Below are 21,294 nucleotides of genomic sequence, written 5' to 3' on the forward strand. Positions count from 1 at the left end.
GGCGCATGGGGAAAAGAAACATTGAGTCGTACGAGGTAAAACAAAAAGAATTTCGCGTAAACTAATTCTTTTTGCAGTAGTTGCTCATAGTAAAAAAAGGGTCTGTATACATAGTTATGGGCTCTGTAAACAAACTATTTGATTCAGGTTGTCACACATCATAATCACTAGATAATCAGTGGTATTAAGTTATAGTACACATATAAGGTTGAGTTTTCAAATTTAGGCAGCCTGGCTAAGTTTGTGTTGTAACCATATTAGAGTGGTTTTTGTTGTTCTGTGTGTTGTCATGTTGTTAGTTAGCTAAATCTACTTTCTATAGATCAATTTTTCCATTTCACGTAACAAGGTTCCGCAGATACAGCAACAGGCAATAAACCGAAACTCGTAGATAACTGATAAGACATGCAGTTTGTATCAATGTGTGCTTACAGTAGCTTAAAACTCATTATCGTGTACCATTACTACAGTCGCACCAAGTGTGCACAAGTAAGGATGTTTTTTTGTCCCTTTCTTTATCTTGATTTTTTTACATGGAAATTTTTTTGATTCCTTATCGACAAGGTTGTTAGTCAGTTACGACAATACCAAGTACATAAATATTGCTGAATAAGCTCCAGGGCGTATTTCTATTAGCTTATTAGATATTGTTGAAGTGTGGATTCTTTCGTTTATATTAGTCGAGACCGCCTTATACTATATTTTTCCTCCCGTGTTAAAAAAGTCTTCACGATTTGTTTACTAGTAATTAAAGTACCTAATTACTTTTATCTGAACGACTATTTTGGTTACCCAGTTACCCTTAAGTTTTTCTCCATTTAAAGAAGCCGTGTTTTTTGTATAAATAATGCAATCAATAAAGTGTGTTGTTGTTGGTGATGGTGCTGTCGGTAAGACGTGCTTATTGATCTCCTATACTACTTCTAAGTTCCCAGCTGATTACGTTCCTACTGTATTTGATAACTATGCCGTAACTGTGATGATAGGTGATGAACCATTTACTTTCGGACTATTTGACACTGCTGGTCAAGAAGATTACGATCGATTAAGACCGTTGTCATATCCTTCTACTGATGTTTTTTTGGTATGTTTCAGTGTTATTCTGCCCGCATCATTTGAAAACGTTAAGGAAAAATGGTTTGCCGAAGTCCATCATCATTGTCCCGGTGTTCCCTGTTTGATTGTTGGAACTCAGATTGATTTAAGGAACGATGAAGTGATTTTACAAAGATTACATAGACAAAAGTTATCTCCAATTACAACTGAACAAGGAGAAAAGTTAGCCAAAGAATTGAGGGCCGTTAAGTATGTTGAGTGTTCTGCTTTAACACAAAGAGGATTAAAGACTGTATTCGATGAAGCGATCGTGGCTGCTTTGGAACCACCAGTATTAAAGAAGTCGAAAAAGTGCACCATTTTGTAAGCTAAGGACAAAAGATCTTTATGGCTCTAACTGGCTTGTTATATTTTACAACATCTTATACACGCTCTACAAAAAAAAACAAGTATTCTCGCTATTACTATTACTATTATTTTAGAAAAGATCGTTATAAAATTTGTCCCTAAATGATTTGTTTCAAGTTCAAATCAAATCTGGGGTTTTACGCGTTCATTAGTTGATAAGTTCAATCGCATCGATTTCAAGTTAATCTGGAGGTATTTGAAAAAATTTCACTATATTTCAATCATTTCGGTTTTCAATGTTGGGAGAAATCCACTGAAATCAATATAACCACTATTGTTCCTCCTCATTCCACGTCACCCACAGCATTACATAGTCTGTTTTGAAGAAAATCTTTACAATAAATCCTATTCCCTTTTTTGTATTTTTGATATTAACAAATAAGGGCAATACAAGCTAGGTACGCTGCTTTTCCATGTTCTGTTTCTACAATCACTTCACACTTCCCCTTTACTATTATTATTATTATTATAATTATTATTATTATTGTATGTCAGTTTTTATGTTTAATAAACGCCTATTAAGTATGTACAGTGTTACAGAAAGCAAAGGTCGTGTTTCAGAATACCGGTTTCTGCCAATTTCTTTCGGCAATACCCAATAAGGGTGAGCTATGGTAGTAATACAGGTTAAACATTTAACCGAAAGAGAAACATGGTAGCTGATTGCTTATTTAGTTTGTACCATATATTTTCTAAGCCGAGAAGTTTGCTTGCTTTGTCAACTTGTGCATTCTGAAACAATAAATACAGCGGATTAAAATGAAGTTTAAGGTTTTCTAAGGAATTAGAGTATAAGGTGTAAGAGAAAAGCGCTTCTATTGGAATCCTAATTTGAACGAATCAAAGTTAGTGATACCTTGATCTGGTGTAAGTTTAAAGATATTTTGATGATATGTAGTTACCTTTACAAGAAAGCAATGGATTTAGCCCACTACCTTTACCGACACAATTATGATAACTTTTGGTGCTGAAAATAAGGCACCAGTAAGAAAGAATAAGCATATTGGGTATTATATTGGGTATTATCTCTAAAGAAATCTATTCAAAACATTGCTAGACTTGCATGGTTGGGTGGCGTTGGAACCAATCAACAATCCTCTGGCAGCTCCTTACATATTTTCCCAATAAAGAATGGTGCAACGTGCACTACAAAAGTTTAATAGCGGGAACGATCACCGACGAGGCGGCTTCTTATAGAGGACTTTTTCAGGCGGCATATGCATGTATGTTCAACTTTGAAGTTTGACACCTTCAACAAAATCTGGCATCGCAACAAACCTAACAAACAAAAGAGCAGAACCTTTCAGTTAGCTCATCAGTGTGAAAACGAAGATACGTATAGATCATGATTACGAGGAAGTTTAAATATTTTGCCAATACAGAACAGGATGTAATTATACGAATATTTGTGCGTCTGTGCGTTCTTTAGTGTATGAATTAAATGAAGTATTGAAGAATTGTGTCACCTGACGATAAGGTAAAACGGCACTCGCTTCCGTAACCTTAATGCAATGTACGACCTTACACAACCAATGCCGCGAGATAAAGCCCAAAGATGTAAAGCTAGAATGATCTTTAGTATAATATTTGGAGTTAGCTGTATGTTTACGAGTTAAGCCTTGTATCTCTTGATATCTTACTCTGACATGCTTTATGTATTTGGTCGACGAAGAAAATGGCAGCCAGTGAGATCATAATATCAAGGTTAATGTTTTTGCTTGCTCTTTCTGGGGGACCTTTGTTTTGTACCACTATTAAAGCGATTTATATTAGTTGCTACTTAGTATTATACAAGAGTAGAATGGAAGTCCGGCTGTCTGTGATTATCTTGAAAAATTCTTCGGGCCCGGATTATCTGCGGTGTCAGCATTCTTCTGTTAGCAAAAATTATACCTAGTGAATGTAGTTGTGTGTTTGAGCCGAGCAAAGACAATGTAGACAGTAATAATAAGGAGGTATCGAACAAAGACCGCACACAGGCGTACACAATCAACACAAGTAATGAAGGTTAAAAATTACATTATAAGCAGTTCATGAACAGGATTGCATATATTGTTCTTAAAAATCTATTCGGGGGGTAATTTAGGCTTAACTTCTATGTATGGTCCTTTATCTCATTCACAGTGAAAGAATTCTACATGACAGTCACTAACTAGGAAAACTAAAATAAGTATACTAGTTGCTCATCCCTATAATTACTTTAAACAAAACAGACAAAACTATTTCTTTACAATTTATAATTACATTATAGTGTTTATTGCATTATCATAATATTCTATTTGAGGGTGACTCGAATATTCACATTCTCATTGAGTTACATAAATCGTTCTTATCATTTCTATCACTACTACAGTTGGGTCAGCCAATCGCCTTGAAGGTTTCGATTTGATTCCATCCTCATGACCAACAGAGACATACCTCAACGACCTACTATGGAGCGATTGCCGTCAAGCCCAACATTTTCAATGGCCAAAGGGCCAACCACTCGTCATGCTGATTCTAAACCTATGAAACCTCAATTAGGCCCTTTACGGAAATCTTCAGGTGGAGTACCAACAATGTTATCGTTATCAAATGCAAGTCTCAGTACACCAATGACGACATTCCTGACCGATGAGATATCTGATACAACTTCCTCAGTGCATTCATTTGCTAGTGATTCATCTTCAAGTGGTACAAATAATCAAATAAGCCCTTCTACCCTGTCGTCGTCACTGTTCACCAAACGTTCCTACGAGCCTATTTTCCGTAACATCGCTAACTTGGATGACCACTTTAAATATGTCCATGAAAAACTTGATTCCATGGCCATTCCAACGGCTAGTGTTAACTATCATAATGACTATGCATACATTTCTCCAGACTCGGTTCCTGGGTACACTTTAATCAGTCAACTAGTTATACATGAATCGCTGGAGTGCATGTTACTGTATCATGCTATTCACAACTTAACTGGTGATAAAGTGATACTTCGACTCTCCTCCAACATTCTTGTGGTTAATAATAATGAAGCAAATAGTGATAATCACGTTGCACAAAACTCTAATGTCGCATCTATAGCAGGGTTCCTAAATGAATGGTATTTGCTATCTAGAAGTAACGAACCAAAATACAAGAGAGTATGGTGTCACAATTATGCCAAAAGTGAGTACTTGGTTAACCCAGAAGATGATCCTGATTATGAAAAGAATTCTTCAGAGTTTCATGCAAGTGGTATACCGATAACGCTCCCTAGTAGTCTTCCAGGGGTGCTCTTCCCAAGTCATTCTGCCGATGCTCAGTTCAATATTCAACCTACTAACAAATCATTTGGTGGTATGTCTAGATCATCATCAATTTGTTCAACTGATGCTTCCGTGGGGTTGAATACTTCACCCAGTGAACCAATGTCTGAAGGAGGAACTATTGAAGATCAAGATTCTTATACAAGCACTCATGAACCCCGCATTAAACATAAGCAACAAAAGAGATTTATGATGGTGTATCCTGATAATGAATATGTTACTATAAAGTCATATAATTATGAATCTGTTATGCTTAATGTTGAAGATAAAACTACAACTTCAAGTGCAAATGCGCTGTCTCTAAACCTTGGTCTGATTCTGCTGCAAGTTCTGCTTGCTCACAGTCAACAACTCAACCCATTTTTATCCACCAATGCTTGGCTCTTTAATGACGATAAACTGCATCTGTCAGGTAGAAGTCTTTCCATTCCTTCATTACCAGAAAATGGTACCACTTCTTACACTGACAACATCTCCAGTCATTCTTTAGAGAAAGCGCCACCAGTGTTAAGTCCTTATGTAATTATTGAGATGTTGAATGATTTCATTTCCATCTGTCAAACCTTAAAGGCGATCCATGAATTAGGAATTGTTCATAATGGCATAACAAGTCATAGTATTCTTAAATCTACTATTGACCCTTCCGATATCAAGTTGACTACATGGGATTTCTCCTTCACCTACCAACCAGAATCTACTAAGAATGGGTTCCGCATCAAACACCTTAAAGAATTCCCAGATCTGGTGGCATATATGTCACCTGAAACATATGGTAAATTAGCATCAGACTTAGTGGATTACAAATCGGATTTATATTCCCTTGGGATTGTCATGTATGAAAAGCTTTTAGGGAAACTACCTTTTTATGATGATAACGCATTTGAAATTGTAAGATTGCAAATGTTGAGGAAACCTGTTGCTCCAAAGACATTGGCTCCAAATTGGTTCCCAAGTAAGTTGAATTTTATCATATTGAAATTATTAGAGAAAGTTCCTGAAAAACGGTATCTGTCAGCTGCCAGTCTTATGAGTGATTTACATGTGGTTCGAAACCAATTAATTGATACTGTAAATTTGAGTGCCATTTCAAACTTTACTTTACGGGACCGATTTAGGAAACAACCCATATTTGAAACTGAATTACTGAGTATATCTCCAATTATTTCACCCAGTTCCAGGTTTTCTGCGAACGATACCTTTAAAGAAATGCGGGATACCTATGAGAAATGTCTTGATGACGTCTCCAAACCTCATGTGTTTTTATTGGACGGGGAATCGGGTACAGGTAAGTCTTATTTGGTATCTCATCTCAAGCCACTAACTTTAGAGAGAAACTTGTTAATTTGTGATTGGTCCTTTGGGAAAGAACATGATGTTCTGGTGATCTCAACATATACCAGTTTTGTTCATGGTTTAAGACAAATTATCTCCCAAATAATGGGACAACCTATGGAAGCCAAACGAAGGTGGAAAAAATTAATACTTGACAACTTACCGTTGGACGGTGGAGTTCTTTTTTATATGTTCCCTGATTTGAAGGAATTCTTGGGTCCTCAATATTCCAATTTGTATAATGGAATGGAAGATGATGAACAATCACAGGGCCCTCATCAGCAACAACCTATGTCGGACCAAGGAGAACAATCTGCATCAGACTCTGAAAGTCAATGGAATGACGTAAAGAATAATGGCTTGTCTAATAAGGAATCCAAATTACGTTATGCTATAAAATCACTTTATCTCTTATTTGTGATTAATGGGTTATCGATCTTTTTAGATGATTTCCATTATTGTACTCGAGATCAATGGTCATTCATCTATGAATGTTTTGATTATTTCCAACAAAATACCGATGAATTCAAGCTCTGCATGTTTGTGGTTTTCAACAAGAAGGAACGTCCACCATCTTCACTTGATGTTATTAGCATGGATGAGCTTCGAGGTGCAACAAAGGCGTTGGAGGCAGATGTTCATGAATTCCATATTGGCTTGAGAACAAAGGAAGAGCTCCGGACTTATTTAGAAGATGTGGGGGCCATGGTTCCAGAAACAGAAAAGGGACTTATGTGGAAGTCATCTTGGGCAAAGATAGAGAAATCCAACCAATCAATATTGGAGAACGTGTACAAGATCACTAAGGGGAATTACTTGGATGCCAGAACTTTGATAAGGGGAATTATTCTAATGAACAAGGTTGAAGTTTGTCCAATTCAATATTTAAATTCTTGGAATAATCAAACCAACTATAAGTTTTCACCAAAGACATTGAATTTTGCAACTCAAGGTACAAGTGATCTTCGACTTTCTTCCTTAACAACTGTTTATTTTGACTTCAATTTTGACGAAGAAGTTGTTGCCTCTTTTTCCCAAGATTCTTCTGAAGCTTTCATTGAGTTGTCTATCCCCAAAGACAATTATCAAACTTATATTGACGTCTTGAACTTTGCATGTATCATATGTGAGAACTCTATCTTCTCACTAAATGATTTATCAATTGCTTGCAATCTTTCAATTGGGGAAGTATTCAAAATTATGAATGTGTTGATTGAAAGACGGATTATTATGTCCAATAGTATTTACTATAAGATTCCATTCCACAGAATTTCAGAAGATGAAAACTTTCCATTTGATTTAAGTGATTCTGAAGTTTGGCAGCTTACTAAATATGCCACTTACAGTTTTGCTTATCCAGCTTTAAGATCATATTTCTATTCAAATCTTGAATCCACCAACCAGTTGGCAAAGTATCACAGACTAGCTGGATTAAGGTTCTTTAAAACTTGGAAGCATGATCCTTCTTTACCCATTTTGAACTACTTCGCTATGGCACATCACTTTTATAAATCGTGGACTGCGGTGGAGTGTCTAAAAGAGAAGGAAATATACTATAAAGTGTTTCTAAAAGCAGGAAAACATGCCATGTCCATATACAGCTTGAAGATGTCGTTAAGATATTATGAATTAGCAGGCAAATTTGTTACCACTATCGATCCTAAAAATATGTTGTCGGTAAACCTGGCTATATGTCAGAATATGTTTTATTTGGGACAGTTTGAAGATGCTTTAAAGCTCATAGATCATGTGGCACTGACTTACAACATTGACAAGTCTTTGGCTGTTATCACCAGAATTAGATGCCACTTCAAGTTGAACAATTCCACTGAAGCCATTTCCATTGCCGTTCACGAATTAAAGAGATTAGGTTTAGAAGTTAGCACGGACCCTGAAGAGTGTAAGGAGATTTATTCCAGACATATGAAGAAATTGATATTATCCGTCAATGAAATCCGGAAGTTAATGACTTTGAAACGAACAAAACGGTCTTCAGTTATTATGGCTTACGAAATCATATCTGAAATTATAGCTCCCTCCTATGCTCTTGGTAAGAATGATCTTCGGAAGTCCATTGTCATTCAAATTATCTCTTTGATGACATCAAGAGGTCTGTCACCTCATTGTGCTATACCTTTGATTGATCTTGCAAATACTATGGCTAAGGAGAATACCTCATCAGGTTTCGTTCAGGCTAAGGAGTTTGCACAAGTAGCCTTATCATTCTTACTGGATTCCAAAAATTTACCTTATTCCTTTGTCCAAAGTGTTTATGAGGCTTACATCACGACCTTAGCAGTGTATGTTGATCCCCTTCCAAATTTAACTAATGTTTTAGAGCTCTCAATGATAACGCCTTCACCATTTGTTAACAGCGGTTCTTATGGTATGGAGTTTATGATGTCCTTCAGCAAGATGGAATATAGATTTTTAGGAGGCACCTCTGCCGTTTCCTTCTTGACCAATTATGCCAAATCTTTAGGCATGTCCAGTAACTTTATTTCAGATATGATAAATTCATGTTTGAAATTGTTCAACGGTGAAATGACATTTGAACTGTTTTCGGATATTTTTGGTCAGTTAGATGAAAAGCCAACTGATTATCAATTGGTCTTCTATATGGTTACTTTGCTATACTTCCATGATACCGGGAAATTCGAGCAAGCAGTGACAATGGTATTGGATTTCTTTTATGATTTGCTCGATCTGTTTTTGAACACCACTATCCATGTTCATGGCTACTTTCTAATTGCTTTAGTTATCCAGGGGTCTCGTATTGACAACCCTGAAACTTATAGTGGAGCTAGAAAGGATATCTTTGAAGATATCTATCAAAGATTCTGTATATGGCACGAAGTATGTCCATTGAACTTCAAATCAAAGCACTTAACATTGACTGCCTTGCGGGGTTCAAAGGAGACGCCTACATTGGAGACATTGGACAAATTTGAAGAAGCCATCGATGCTTCTTTGTTAACCGGAAATTGGTATGACTCTGCCATGGCTAATGCTTGGTGTGCTCGTTGGCTTGTCACTGAGGTACCAAAGAGTAAAAGAATCTCACGGTATCTCCAAGTAGCCATAGCTATGTTTGAGACAGCTGACTACCATACTTTCTCCAAAAGTCTTACTACCCAGTTTAGAGACTATTTGAGCGATGACAAGTATACGTGGGCCGGAGTGGCGAACAATGAACCTTTATCAAGTACAGGCACAGGAACAGGCACAGGCACCGTTGCTGTAAGTCCGTCACAGTTGACAGCAATCAATAACATTACATACAATGATCATTCTAATACTAAGAAACAGCACGACATTATTTTGTCTGCTAAGATTCCAGCAGCTAAGGAGTCTAAAAGTGATGTACCAACCTCCAAGAGAGGAGTGCACTGGGCTGATAAAGAGTATGAAATTACAGAAAGTATGTGGGAAAAAGCTGTTGAGGCACGGTTAAGTTTATCTGAATCTGAAGACATTTCTGAGATTGTGGTCAAACTATTGAAGAGTACCATTAGCTTTGCTGGAGTAGAATATGGTGTGGTTGCCCTTAATGAGAATGATGAGAATATCATTGCAGCTATTGGTACTTCCAATAGTGTCCATGGATTACGTGAACCTTTGCATGGAAGACATGATTTAGCACCCCACACTGTTTTGGAATACACTTTACAATCAGGGAAGGCTTTTAATCTTGACAAGGATTATATGACGTTCAAGAATAGATTTGCCCTGGATCTATACTATGCTACAAACAAGTGCTCCAGCATGTGTTGTATCCCACTTGTGAACCAAACTGGGGTTTGTGGGGCCATATATTTGGAATGCCAGCTTGAAAACAAGCCAAGGTATCCCTTCTTTGGCTCCCGGAAGATGAACATGTTGAAACTATTAGCTACCCAGGCGGCTGTATCGTTATTGAAAGTATCTCTTTATGCTCAAATGGAAATAGCAAAACGAGCAGCTGAAGATGCTACTTCAGAGAAGGCAAGTTTCCTTGCAAACATGTCACATGAAATCAGAACTCCCTTCAACTCGTTACTTTCATGTTCTATATTCTTATTGGATACGAACTTGACCAGAACACAGAAGGAATATGTGGAAACGATTCGAGATTCAGCGATGGTAACGTTGAATATTATAGATGGGATATTATCGCTTTCTAAGATGGAACATGGGTCCTTTGCATTGGAAACATCACCATTCCTTGTTAACGAATGCATTGAAAGTGCTGTTCAATTTGTTAGTGAGCAAGCCAACTCCAAGAACTTGGAATTGGTCTTCTATAACAAATGTCCTGAAATTGAGTTTATTAACGGGGATGTCACCAGATTCAGACAGATTTTAATCAATTTGGTCGGGAATTCAGTCAAGTTTACAGAGTATGGTCATATCATCGTGGAAGTGGCTGCTGAACCTTTAATTCACGACAGATATCAATTAACCATATCTGTTAAGGATACGGGGATTGGGATTCCTGAAGAAGCTCGGAATAAAGTGTTTGGTGCATTCTCTCAAGTAGATGGATCCTCAAGAAGAGTGTATGGTGGTAGTGGACTTGGATTAGCTATTTCTAAAAGAATCGCAGAATTAATGGGTGGTGAATTATCATTTGAAAGTGAAAGCGGTGTTGGTAGTTCATTCTATTTTATATTGAATGTTGAAGCCAAATTAAGGCAAGCTCCAGAATTCACTCCACAACAAGTGCTGACTATCGGGAAGGTATTAATTTGCGATACTCACGAGTTTATACGGGAAGACTTGAGAATCACTCTTAAGAATTGGGGAATTGAGGCATCTGTGGTTGGAAATCTTAATGAAATTAGAGAGAACTTAGATGAGTTTTCTATTGCCTTTATTGATAGTGGATCATATGATACCTTGAAGAAACATGATAACCTTATAAAAGGAATCAAGTATATGACTGCGCCTTTTGGAGATATGGCCACTGCTAATGATAACTTTGTTGATGAACAAGTTATTCTAACTTTCCCCTATCATGATGCTAAGGTATTGGGGTTGTTGAAAGATTACTTGAAGTCAAAGGAATTGTCATCTATTGTTACTAATGGGTTGTCGCTGGTCCAAGGTATGACCATCTTACAACTCCCTACGCCTACAGACGATGATAGTGTACAGTTCACATTATCTACTGGTGACAGTCTCAAGGATGTACTACCACCGCCAGAAGTTGAAGCACCAATTATACTTAAGCTTGGCGAAAGGTACCCACTTCGAATCTTACTAGCAGAAGATAATTTCATCAACACCAAGGTAGCTACTCAACACTTGAAAAAGTTTGGTTATCAAGTAGACCATGCTAAAGATGGTGTGGATGCCTTGGAGAAGCTATATGCCCTTTTGGAGAAGGAGCAAAAATATGACATTATATTCATGGATATTCAAATGCCTAGAATGGACGGTATAGCTGCTACCATTGAACTTCAAAGAGAATTAAAGGCTAGACATTTAGAAGCTTATCTACCTCATGTTGTAGCTTTGACAGCTAATGTTGCTGGTGAAGATAGAGAACGGTCACTTGAATGCGGAATGGTAGATTTTATATCTAAACCGATTCTACCAAGTGAATTAGAAAGAGTGCTCACCAAGATAGGAAAGACTGTTTACAGTGAATAGACTATATAATACTATTCTCAACAAATGATAATAATAATAATATGACAAGAATAATATGACAAGAATAATATTAATACGAAGTAATAATGTTGTATTCAACTTATAGTATTCACATTCACACGTTAATAAAAGTGAAAGAGAGTTGAGTTAATCATTAGTATCAAGATTACTTGGACTCAAAAGCAGCAATTTCCTTCTTGGTTGCCTTGTGTTTTAAATAAGCATCGACTCTTGATTGAACCCAAGCATCATATGCTTCCTTTGCCTTCTTTTGTACATCAGCAGGTGTGTTGTATTGCTTCTTAGCTTCTTCAGAAAGTTGTCTCCAACTTTCTGCAATTTGCTTACTTTTGTCCCCAAATGCCAAATCTCTATATCTATCCTTAGAATGTTCTTCAGCAAGAAAATTTTGGTAACCTGAAGCAATAGATTTGGGCTTTGGTTTGAAAACTTGTTCTGTTTTAGCGTTGATTTCATCAGCCTTCTCCTTCCAAATAGTTCTTTCATCGTTAGCCAATGTCTTCCAGTTACTAATTTTATCAGTCAATGTACCTCCAGTGATTTCCTTAATAAACGCATTCAAAGGACTAATACCCCTGATAGTTTTGGTGGCTTTACGAACAACTTGTGCTTTTATTTGTTTTGTTTGTACTTGTTTTGCCTTAGCAGCTGCCTTTGCTTTAGCATCTGCAGCTCTTTCCTTTTGCTTTGTCTTCAATGCGGATTCCTTGGCCTTCAACTTAGAATTCAACTTAGTCAACTTCTCCTTCTCCTTCTTAAGTTGTCCCTTCAATGAAGTAACAGCAGCAGTGGTAGTCTTAGTACTACTTGCCGTCTTAGTTAAGGGGTATGCCAAAACAGCACTGGTACCCATTGTACGAACCGAAGCAAAGACAAAAGCCCGCATAGACGTGGATAACGCGCCTTTGGCACAATTAATGGAGATCATGTTCTTGGTGATAATCAATTCAAGTATTTTAGTGTGTCGAGAAGGACGAATTGGATTAACTTGGATTAATTGTGTGATGTTTACATTTGAACTTGACATTGGAGAACATATAATGCGCTACCAAATTAGTTGTCGTGTGAATTACAATATATAATGAAAGCAAAATACACAAAGAAGTTGCAAAGAAGTTTCAGTTCTTTGGTGCTCAGACTACTACTTAAGATCTAACTGATACAATTGTTGTAGAAAATTCAAATGGGAACACATTGCAGTTGATGTGGAGATGTGATTGAAGCCACCATTTAGAAGTTCAAATGTTAACCAGGTCAACGTAAACTGGACACAACATCAAAACATATTTGTGAGGGGTAGGGGAACAAATGTTAATCTTATCCTGATGCTTGTCAATGAATTTGATATTACAATACCAAAGGTTTGACCACAACATCCAGATTCTAGTATATTATGAGTGGTATATTTGGCAGTCGAAAAGTTACGAAAGATATATAATGATTACGTACTTACTAGTCAACCTTAGTCAGTGTGTCACGTGATAAATCTTCGCCGCCATTTGCAACAGTCATTCATTCTTTTTATATATATAAGAATGTGGCCTACACAATAAGTTTGTGCTTAAGCTTAACTGGCTTTTGTAAATATTATTCTTCATATTGAGTTTGTACTTGTAAATGTTGCTGTGGTTTGTGTCGAAGATATCCTTGATTCTGGATACACTTGAGTATGGAATCTTCCAAAGTCGTGTCTTTACCGCGACCTCACTAACGAAAAAATTTATCACTTAAAGTGCACCGTTGATCTACTACCAACTAAATACCTCTAACCACCATTGTAAGTTCTAAGACGATCCAGGATGTTTTCTACCGCACGTTCTGATACGTTGTTCTTAGGGGGTGAAAAGATTAGTGGTGATGATATTAGAAGTCAAAATGTTTTGGCTGCTCAATCCGTTGCCAACGTTGTTAGATCCTCGTTGGGTCCTGTTGGTTTAGATAAGATGTTAGTTGATGATATTGGAGATGTTACAGTTACCAATGATGGTGCCACTATATTATCTCTTTTAGATGTCCAGCATCCTGCTGGTAAGATTCTTGTGGAATTAGCCCAACAACAAGATCGTGAAGTTGGAGATGGTACAACATCTGTTGTCATCATCGCAGCTGAATTATTAAAGAGAGCTAATGAATTGGTGAAAAATAAAATACATCCTACAACTATTATCAATGGTTATAGATTGGCTATTAAAGAGGCCATTCGTTATATCAATGAATGTTTGTCACAAAGCGTAGATCAATTGGGTAAAGATACTTTAATCAATGTGGCTAAGACCTCTATGAGTTCAAAGATTATTGGTAGTGATTCTGATTTCTTTTCCAAAATGGTGGTTGATGCTATGTTGGCTGTACAAACTACTAACTCTAAAGGCGAAACCAAGTATCCTGTTAAGGCTGTCAACATTTTAAAGGCTCATGGGAAATCATCAACTGAATCGATGTTTATTGATGGTTATGCTTTAAATTGTACTGTTGCTTCTCAAGCCATGCCCAAATCTATTCAAAACGCAAAAATTGCCTGTTTAGATATCAATTTACAAAAGGCTAGAATGGCCATGGGTGTTCAAATCAATATCGAAGATCCTGATCAATTAGAAGAGATCAGAAAAAGAGAATATGGAATTATCATTGAAAGAATACAAAAGATATTGAAATCAGGTGCCAATGTCATTTTAACAACTAAGGGAATAGATGATTTATGTTTGAAGGAATTTGTGGAATCCAATGCCATGGCTGTTAGAAGATGCAATAAAGAAGATTTGAGAAGAATAGCAAGAGCCACTGGTGCCACTTTAGTCAACAGTTTATCAAATTTAGAAGGTGAAGAAACATTTGAAAGTTCTTACTTGGGACAAGCTGCTGAAGTTGTACAAACCAGAATTAGTGATGATGAATGTATTTTGATCAAGGGCACCAAACAACATTCTTCTGCTTCGATTGTTTTGAGAGGTCCCAATGATTATTCCTTAGATGAAATGCAAAGATCATTACACGATTCTTTATCTGTGGTAAAGAGAACATTAGAATCTGGGAAGATTGTTCCCGGTGGAGGTGCTGTAGAAACTGCATTAAACATTTACTTGGAAAACTTTGCTACTACTGTTGGTTCCCGAGAGCAATTGGCAATTGCTGAATTTGCCAATGCCTTATTGGTGATTCCAAAGACTTTGGCAAACAATGCTGCTAAAGATAGTTCTGATTTAGTGTCTAAGTTGAGAACTTATCACGCAGCTTCGCAAGCTCTGCAAGCCAACGACAGCAAACGTCGTAATTACAAATACTATGGGTTAGATTTAATTGAAGGTAAGATTGTTAATGAGATGACTCATGGAGTTTTGGAACCAACCATGTCTAAGATTAAATCATTGAAGAGTGCTTTGGAAGCGTGTGTCTCGATCTTGAGAATTGATACCATGATCACAGTTCATCCTGAACCACCAAAAGAAGACCCTCATCAGCATTGAGCAAGACGGTAATGTATAGTAAGGTTATAGAGAATAATTGATATTTGCTACATCTTTAACATTCAATGTATAACATATGTAAAATGAAATTATGCCCGTATATTGTTCTTGAAAAATAAATAAAATAGAAACCTAAAGAATAAAACCCATGAAATAAAACACAATGTAAGAAACCTAAAACACCAAAAATCTATCAATCATCATCAGTTTAAAACAAAGCCACCACTTCAAACCAAAATCTGGCCTGCTTCAGCAAGATTGAAGTCACTAGAGAGAGATCTCTTGACTCGAATTGGTTGCTTTGAAATTGTATTGAGTGATTTAGAGCCCAATGGTGTTCTCTTTGAGTTACCAACGCCATTATTGTATAAATCGTGACAAGATGGTTGACTGCGTAAAGAGTGCGAAGACAAAGAGTTTGATAACGATAATTGTGAGCTATAGGAAGCCAACGAGTTGATAGACGAAGATCTGGATGTAGGGTTTGAAGATGATGATGACATATGGGACATCCTGTAGTAGTTCGCCTTCTCCATTGTTTCTCTTTGCAACTTTGCCAGCAATTGATCTTTGATTACAGATAAGAATGGTTGTAAGGCAACAAGCAATTCGCGTTCCTTAATGTTAATATCCCATTTCAACAAGCTGATTAATTCACGTTCGGCTAAGTTAACTTCTTGGTTGCTAAGAAGTCCATCAGTGTAAGCAGTCCAGTGCTTATTTAATGGACTTGAATCATTCAAAGACTTGGCAGCAAGAATTAAAGATGCTAAAAAGATACGGTGACGTGTAGTCTCCATACCAACAGCGTTGGCTGGTAAGATATTTCTCACTTTATTGAGGTAAACCAAAGTAGCCATTAATGTAGGGGTTTGAACGTTAGAGTGTTTGATAAGGTTCTTAATGAATGTAGTCAAGCTAACATAACCACGAGGAACTGAAGTTACCATAACATCCATCCGAGATCCATCTACTTTTGAATATGTAGGAGCAGAAGACGATTTGACTTGAATGGTAGAATTTGTAGTAGCCACAAGAAATTCAATCATGTCATCAGAAACAGGTTTTCTGGAGAAGATCTTCAAAGCTTCTTTGTCAGACATAATTAAGATTATTATTGAATAAAAGGAGTGGAAATATATTAAGAAGAAGTAGAAGGAATGTAATTGGGTCTTAGTATGAAGATATCTTCTGGCTGTAATGTAAAAAATGTGAAAAATTCCCAAGGTATTCACGTCTCCATATATAATACACCAAAGTGGTTCATATTCAAGTACAAAACCCAGTCGGTGTCAGGGGTGATGACAATGGTGTCTTGCACAAGTAGGAAACAGGTACCCATAGTGGGAAGTGGTAACAATGTATTGTGCAACAAAAAAAATATTCTTCACTAAAACCGTATTTTGTACTTGCGCGCGCGTTATGGGGAAGGAAGGGTTGAGTTCTGTGATACTGGACCAAAGGGTGATGATAACATAAAGGTGGTACTTTTAATAATAGAGCACCGTATTGGGATAATTTATGGAATTAGTAGTTACTTTCAGTGTCTTACATACATAACATGGTGAAAGGTTGCTCTGCTGTCTGCCTTAAGGTATTCATGTTTATTAACTACTCCTTCTAAATACTTGACCTAATAGCATAGCCAGGCTTACTACTTGTTCAACGGCCATAACGGTAAATATAATACTGTAGAGATATTGTTTATGGTACTACAATGCATCTCATGTTACTTTTGTTAGTATTTTTCCCTCGCACACAATGTATCCATAACTTTGCAACTCCTGGGACGCGATTTGTTTCATAGCCCACGACACGAATTGAGAAGCTACAAATTTCTTTCGTGTTCCCGGAGTTATGAAGGAATTGTGTACAATCCTGTCAACTACCTCACAATAATATCATCTAGACTTTTTCGATGGAACCATTCTTGAAATTATGCAGCTACTTGATGTTTGTTATGGTAACCATAATGGTTTAGTGAAATTTAACCATTCGTTCCTCCAAGTGTTATTGTTTCTGAGACAGTTATTCAAGTCGTTGTGGCATCTCCTTCCCAACATATCATTGTTCAGCTATTTGTTTATTCACTTGTTTGTTTATGAATTTGTCTATTTATGTATTTTTGGTGTTTAGTGTAGCCCAGGTTAGTTAGTTGTCTGATATATTCCATGTACCGTTAATTGTATGTTTCCGATAATGGATCCTGCAACCCAATCAGACGATCTACCTACATCATTAATATTCTCAAAGTGGTAAGCGAGGATTATAAAATAGACCATTCCGTTCTGGTGCGACACTTCGTCTCATTTGTGGTTTGCGTAGGACATCTGTTTATGGCGTACCCCTGAAACAAGAATGATGAATCTAGTAGTAGTTGTGAAGCACTTGACCAAGAAATTCCATCCAGAGTATGCCAATCTAATCGAGTGTCTACTACCACGAACTCTACTGCAGTTATAATTACAACGTAGACAATTATTCATGGATGTTTGAAGTTTACAAATGAGTCTTTTATATGAAACTCTGGTATGTGTTGTTGTTGCAACACTATTGGTGATAATATGCAGCTGAAATAGTAAAAGATATATACTTTGTAACTACAGACATTTTATTTTCATGGTATCCGAAGTTTAATTTTTTCTGGCGTATATGTTATGACATCAGAAAAACCTTTTTACAAGTTTCCAGCAGAATCGGGGTAGTAAAAGAAGGAAATGGCCACTATTAAATAAGTAGCAATCAACATGGTTCCTTCTAACCAATTGGATTCACCATCCAAAATACATAAGTTGGAGATGAAAACAGATACAAACAAAATGGCTGTCTCAAACGTTGAGAAATAAAGTGACATTGGAACATCAAAAATCCAACCTACGACGACCATGAATGGAGTAACGAATAATGCAATTTGCAATGAAGACCCAACTGCAACTCCAATTGCAAGATCCATTTTATCTTTCATAGCCACAATAATAGCAGTTGCATGTTCAGCAGCATTACCAACAATTGGAATGACTATCAAACCAATAAAAGTTTTGGATAATCCGGAACTTTCAACAATGTCATCAATAGAACCAACCAAGTAATCAGCACATAATGAAACTAAAACTGTAGCAACTACGAGAACTGTGAAGGAACTAGCAATAGGTAAAGGTTCTTTGGTCTTGTTATCTTCAAAAGATTCTGAAGTGGAGGCAGTAATAATAACATCGTCACCTTCATTGGATTGTTCTTCAAATAATTGTTTGTGAGTTTTCAATTGAAACAACAAGTAGAGCATATAAACCACCAATAAGATAATTGAAACACCTCTTGAAAGTGATAACACCAATTGGTCACTGGAGCCAGGAACCGGGAAACCATCATCGTCCTTTTTTGTAGTAGGTAAACTGGCATGGAAGGCAGCAGGAATAAGAAGTGCTGAACAAGCCAATGCCATCAATGAAGACATTGTTTGAGCAACAGTTTGGTTAAAAGTTTGTTGCACTCTAGTGAAGCCTCCAGCTATAAAACAACAACCCAACACCAATAACAAGTTAGATAAAATAGAACCAAGCATTGATGCTTGTACAATACGAATCTGGTTATCTTTCAAAGCGATAATTGAAACGATAAGTTCAACGGCATTACCGAAAGTTGCGTTAAGTAAGCCTCCAACGGTTTCACCCACATGTTCGGCCAATTCTTCAGTAGCAAAGGCTAATATTGAGGCCAATGGAACAATTGCAAGGAAGTTAATCCAGAAAACAGCATTGGCTGACCAATCGAGTATACCAGCTGCAATACCAATAGGAACAAAGATTGCAAGATAATTGACTGGAGAAGACTTGAAAGTCAACACGGTCGTACGTTTAATTTCATTAAGCAGACGGCTCACAAGCGCACCAGATGATGAAGCAGGCTCAGACCGCAAAAGGGGAGTGTCAAGACTAGGCATTGGTTTAGTACTATTGGTTCCCCTTGCAATTATTATTAAAGAGAAGGGTCGGATGAAAGCTGGATAAAGCAAAACAAAGGCTTCATCATAGGTTAAAATGTAAGTTTCCCTGCTGTACTGTGTATTGTTTGGAATTCCTTTGTTAAAGTAGGGGCGGGGACTAAGGAAGTTGAGGCGCGACTAGTTTAGTAATGCCGAAGGTGCCATTTGCAGATACCTGACATCCGAGGGTGTATACGAGGAAGTTCTCGGTTGTGAGTGCTCATTCACGGGCTTCATCTTGAAGCAATTGCTAACGTTCAAACGTTTCTATTGTTGTATATATGTATATCTGAACTAATTAATTAATGTTCAGTACTTTACATAAGTTCCCGAATAATGTAAGGGGTGAAGATAACCACGGCTGTGTATAATGTTTCAAAAGCTTCGTAAATAGCCATTGGAAACCCAAGAAGTCCACGTGCCACTATATTACAATAGATAGCAAAGAATGCCACGCTGAAGAAATGATTGAATAAAATCATTGGGAATGGTAGCATCCCACTTAATAATCCAATGGGACCAGAAACGCATGAACCTCCACGTAAAAAGTATTGATAGCATCCTTTTTGTAAGATTTTTAATGGTCTGGAATCGGCTGCGAAAAGTGAATATAAAGCAATGGATAATGTATTGATTACACCATCCAAATTCTTTCTTTTGGTATGAAATTGCAGCAACCGCTTCTCCAACAAAGCTTGGTTAGATAAATCTTCGATATTTTCTGGGTGGAGTAATTTTGTAAGTAAAACCGCATCATTTAATCCAACAGTCATACCGCCTCCTGTTAAGGGATGTCTCATATTGAGAGAATCACCAATTAAAATGTATCCTTTCAAATCCCGACCTTGCTTTCTAGCAGGCAAATATTGGTTAGGCATGACTCTGAATTTACGGGTTTCTAATGCCGCACTAAATGAGGGTCTAATGGGTTTGGGTAACCCAGGTAAAACTTTTGATTGTAAGTATTGGTATAATTCTGCTTGAGGTGGAGTTTTAGTGGACTTATAAGCACATAATATTCTGGTTTCTTCTGGAGAAATTTGGTAAATTATTACGGGAAAATGCTCTGTTCCCAATACGACATGACCTCTGTATTTTGAAGGAAGGTCACAGTTCATTAAACTTAACCCAACGAAATGCGATTCAACAGTAGGGGCATAATCTTCACCAAGTTCCTTTCTAAACTTCGAATAAATTCCATCACAAGCAATTGTCACTTTAGCATAATACTCTTCATATACATCTTTATTCTTCTTCACTCTAACACCAATAACTCTATTAGGATCATCTGGGGACTTAATCATTTGGGTAACGTTACCTTCAACAGCAGTAACATTAGGTTCGCTTTTGGTGATCTTTCTCAAATTCATGAGAAATTCTCCATGTCTGAATGCAACACCTCTCACTCTTGGGTCATTATCCCATTCTTCGGATTTAATCGTAGAATCCGTGAGTACTTTATCATTATCATCTTTGACACAATCTGGAACAGGAATAGTCTGATTAGTCCTGTTTGCATCGGTTTTCTCAGGATAATCAATATTTAACTCAGAACCACCAAACAGGATATAATAACCAGAAACATGGATGGCCTCGATATTGTTAATAGCTTGGATCATCCCCAATTCTCTGAGTGCCTTCAATCCTCCAGGTTGCATTAACTCACCAACAATTCTGTCAGGCATAGACCAGTCTCTTTCCACAATCATCACCTTCCGACCTTGTCTTGCTAGGGCTGTGGCAACTGTAGGACCCACCACTCCGGCACCAACAACTATCACATCATAACTGTCACTTTCTGTCATATTTATGCTAGACAACGCTACAAATGAATATATTTAACCCAACACAGAAGGATAAACAATAACGTTAACTAATAGAGGGTAGATCAATAGTGTCGCAAGAGCACGATTTATATGGAGCTTATTCTTCTTGGTTAATCTAGAGATGAAGTTTACTTCTATATATATTATCTGCACACGTCTAAGTGCATATCGTATAGATTTTTCGATCGTGCTTTAACCAATCGTGCCATGTGAAAAATCCATCGGACCATTTCGTATACGAAGGCCAGGTACTGTACCATTCATCAAAGTACCAGTATGGCTTGTAG

At 37.1% G+C, this 21,294-nt stretch overlaps 7 protein-coding genes across 7 annotated transcripts; 3 read left to right on the top strand and 4 right to left on the bottom strand.

Moving 5' to 3' along the window:
* Positions 1 to 847: 847 nt before the first annotated feature.
* On the top strand, positions 848 to 1,423 carry CDC42 (Rho family GTPase; the record flags this gene model as incomplete). The annotated part of the gene is made up of 1 exon (XM_043191059.1): positions 848 to 1,423. The coding sequence occupies one exon, from the start codon at positions 848 to 850 to the stop codon at positions 1,421 to 1,423; it is 576 nt and encodes a 191-aa protein (XP_043051736.1).
* Positions 1,424 to 3,929: 2,506 nt separating this feature from the next.
* Positions 3,930 to 11,714, top strand: KQ657_000204 (Chk1p; the record flags this gene model as incomplete). Its single annotated transcript, XM_043191060.1, has 1 exon — positions 3,930 to 11,714. One exon carries the CDS (start codon positions 3,930 to 3,932, stop codon positions 11,712 to 11,714), a length of 7,785 nt encoding a protein of 2,594 aa, XP_043051737.1.
* Positions 11,715 to 11,880: 166 nt separating this feature from the next.
* Positions 11,881 to 12,762, bottom strand: GCF1 (Gcf1p; the record flags this gene model as incomplete). Its single annotated transcript, XM_043191061.1, has 1 exon — positions 11,881 to 12,762. One exon carries the CDS (start codon positions 12,760 to 12,762, stop codon positions 11,881 to 11,883), a length of 882 nt encoding a protein of 293 aa, XP_043051738.1.
* Positions 12,763 to 13,534: 772 nt separating this feature from the next.
* Positions 13,535 to 15,199, top strand: TCP1 (chaperonin-containing T-complex alpha subunit; the record flags this gene model as incomplete). Its single annotated transcript, XM_043191062.1, has 1 exon — positions 13,535 to 15,199. One exon carries the CDS (start codon positions 13,535 to 13,537, stop codon positions 15,197 to 15,199), a length of 1,665 nt encoding a protein of 554 aa, XP_043051739.1.
* Positions 15,200 to 15,426: 227 nt separating this feature from the next.
* Positions 15,427 to 16,302, bottom strand: PCL2 (cyclin; the record flags this gene model as incomplete). The annotated part of the gene is made up of 1 exon (XM_043191063.1): positions 15,427 to 16,302. The coding sequence occupies one exon, from the start codon at positions 16,300 to 16,302 to the stop codon at positions 15,427 to 15,429; it is 876 nt and encodes a 291-aa protein (XP_043051740.1).
* A 1,574-nt stretch (positions 16,303 to 17,876) lies between these two features.
* Positions 17,877 to 19,139, bottom strand: VCX1 (Vcx1p; the record flags this gene model as incomplete). The annotated part of the gene is made up of 1 exon (XM_043191064.1): positions 17,877 to 19,139. One exon carries the CDS (start codon positions 19,137 to 19,139, stop codon positions 17,877 to 17,879), a length of 1,263 nt encoding a protein of 420 aa, XP_043051741.1.
* A 359-nt stretch (positions 19,140 to 19,498) lies between these two features.
* Positions 19,499 to 20,986, bottom strand: ERG1 (squalene monooxygenase; the record flags this gene model as incomplete). The annotated part of the gene is made up of 1 exon (XM_043191065.1): positions 19,499 to 20,986. One exon carries the CDS (start codon positions 20,984 to 20,986, stop codon positions 19,499 to 19,501), a length of 1,488 nt encoding a protein of 495 aa, XP_043051742.1.
* Between the last annotated feature and the right edge of the window lie 308 nt (positions 20,987 to 21,294).

This window comes from Scheffersomyces spartinae (genome assembly GCF_019049425.1).
Source record: "Scheffersomyces spartinae strain ARV_011 chromosome Unknown scaffold_1, whole genome shotgun sequence".
Taxonomy (NCBI): domain Eukaryota; kingdom Fungi; phylum Ascomycota; class Pichiomycetes; order Serinales; family Debaryomycetaceae; genus Lizanozyma; species Lizanozyma spartinae.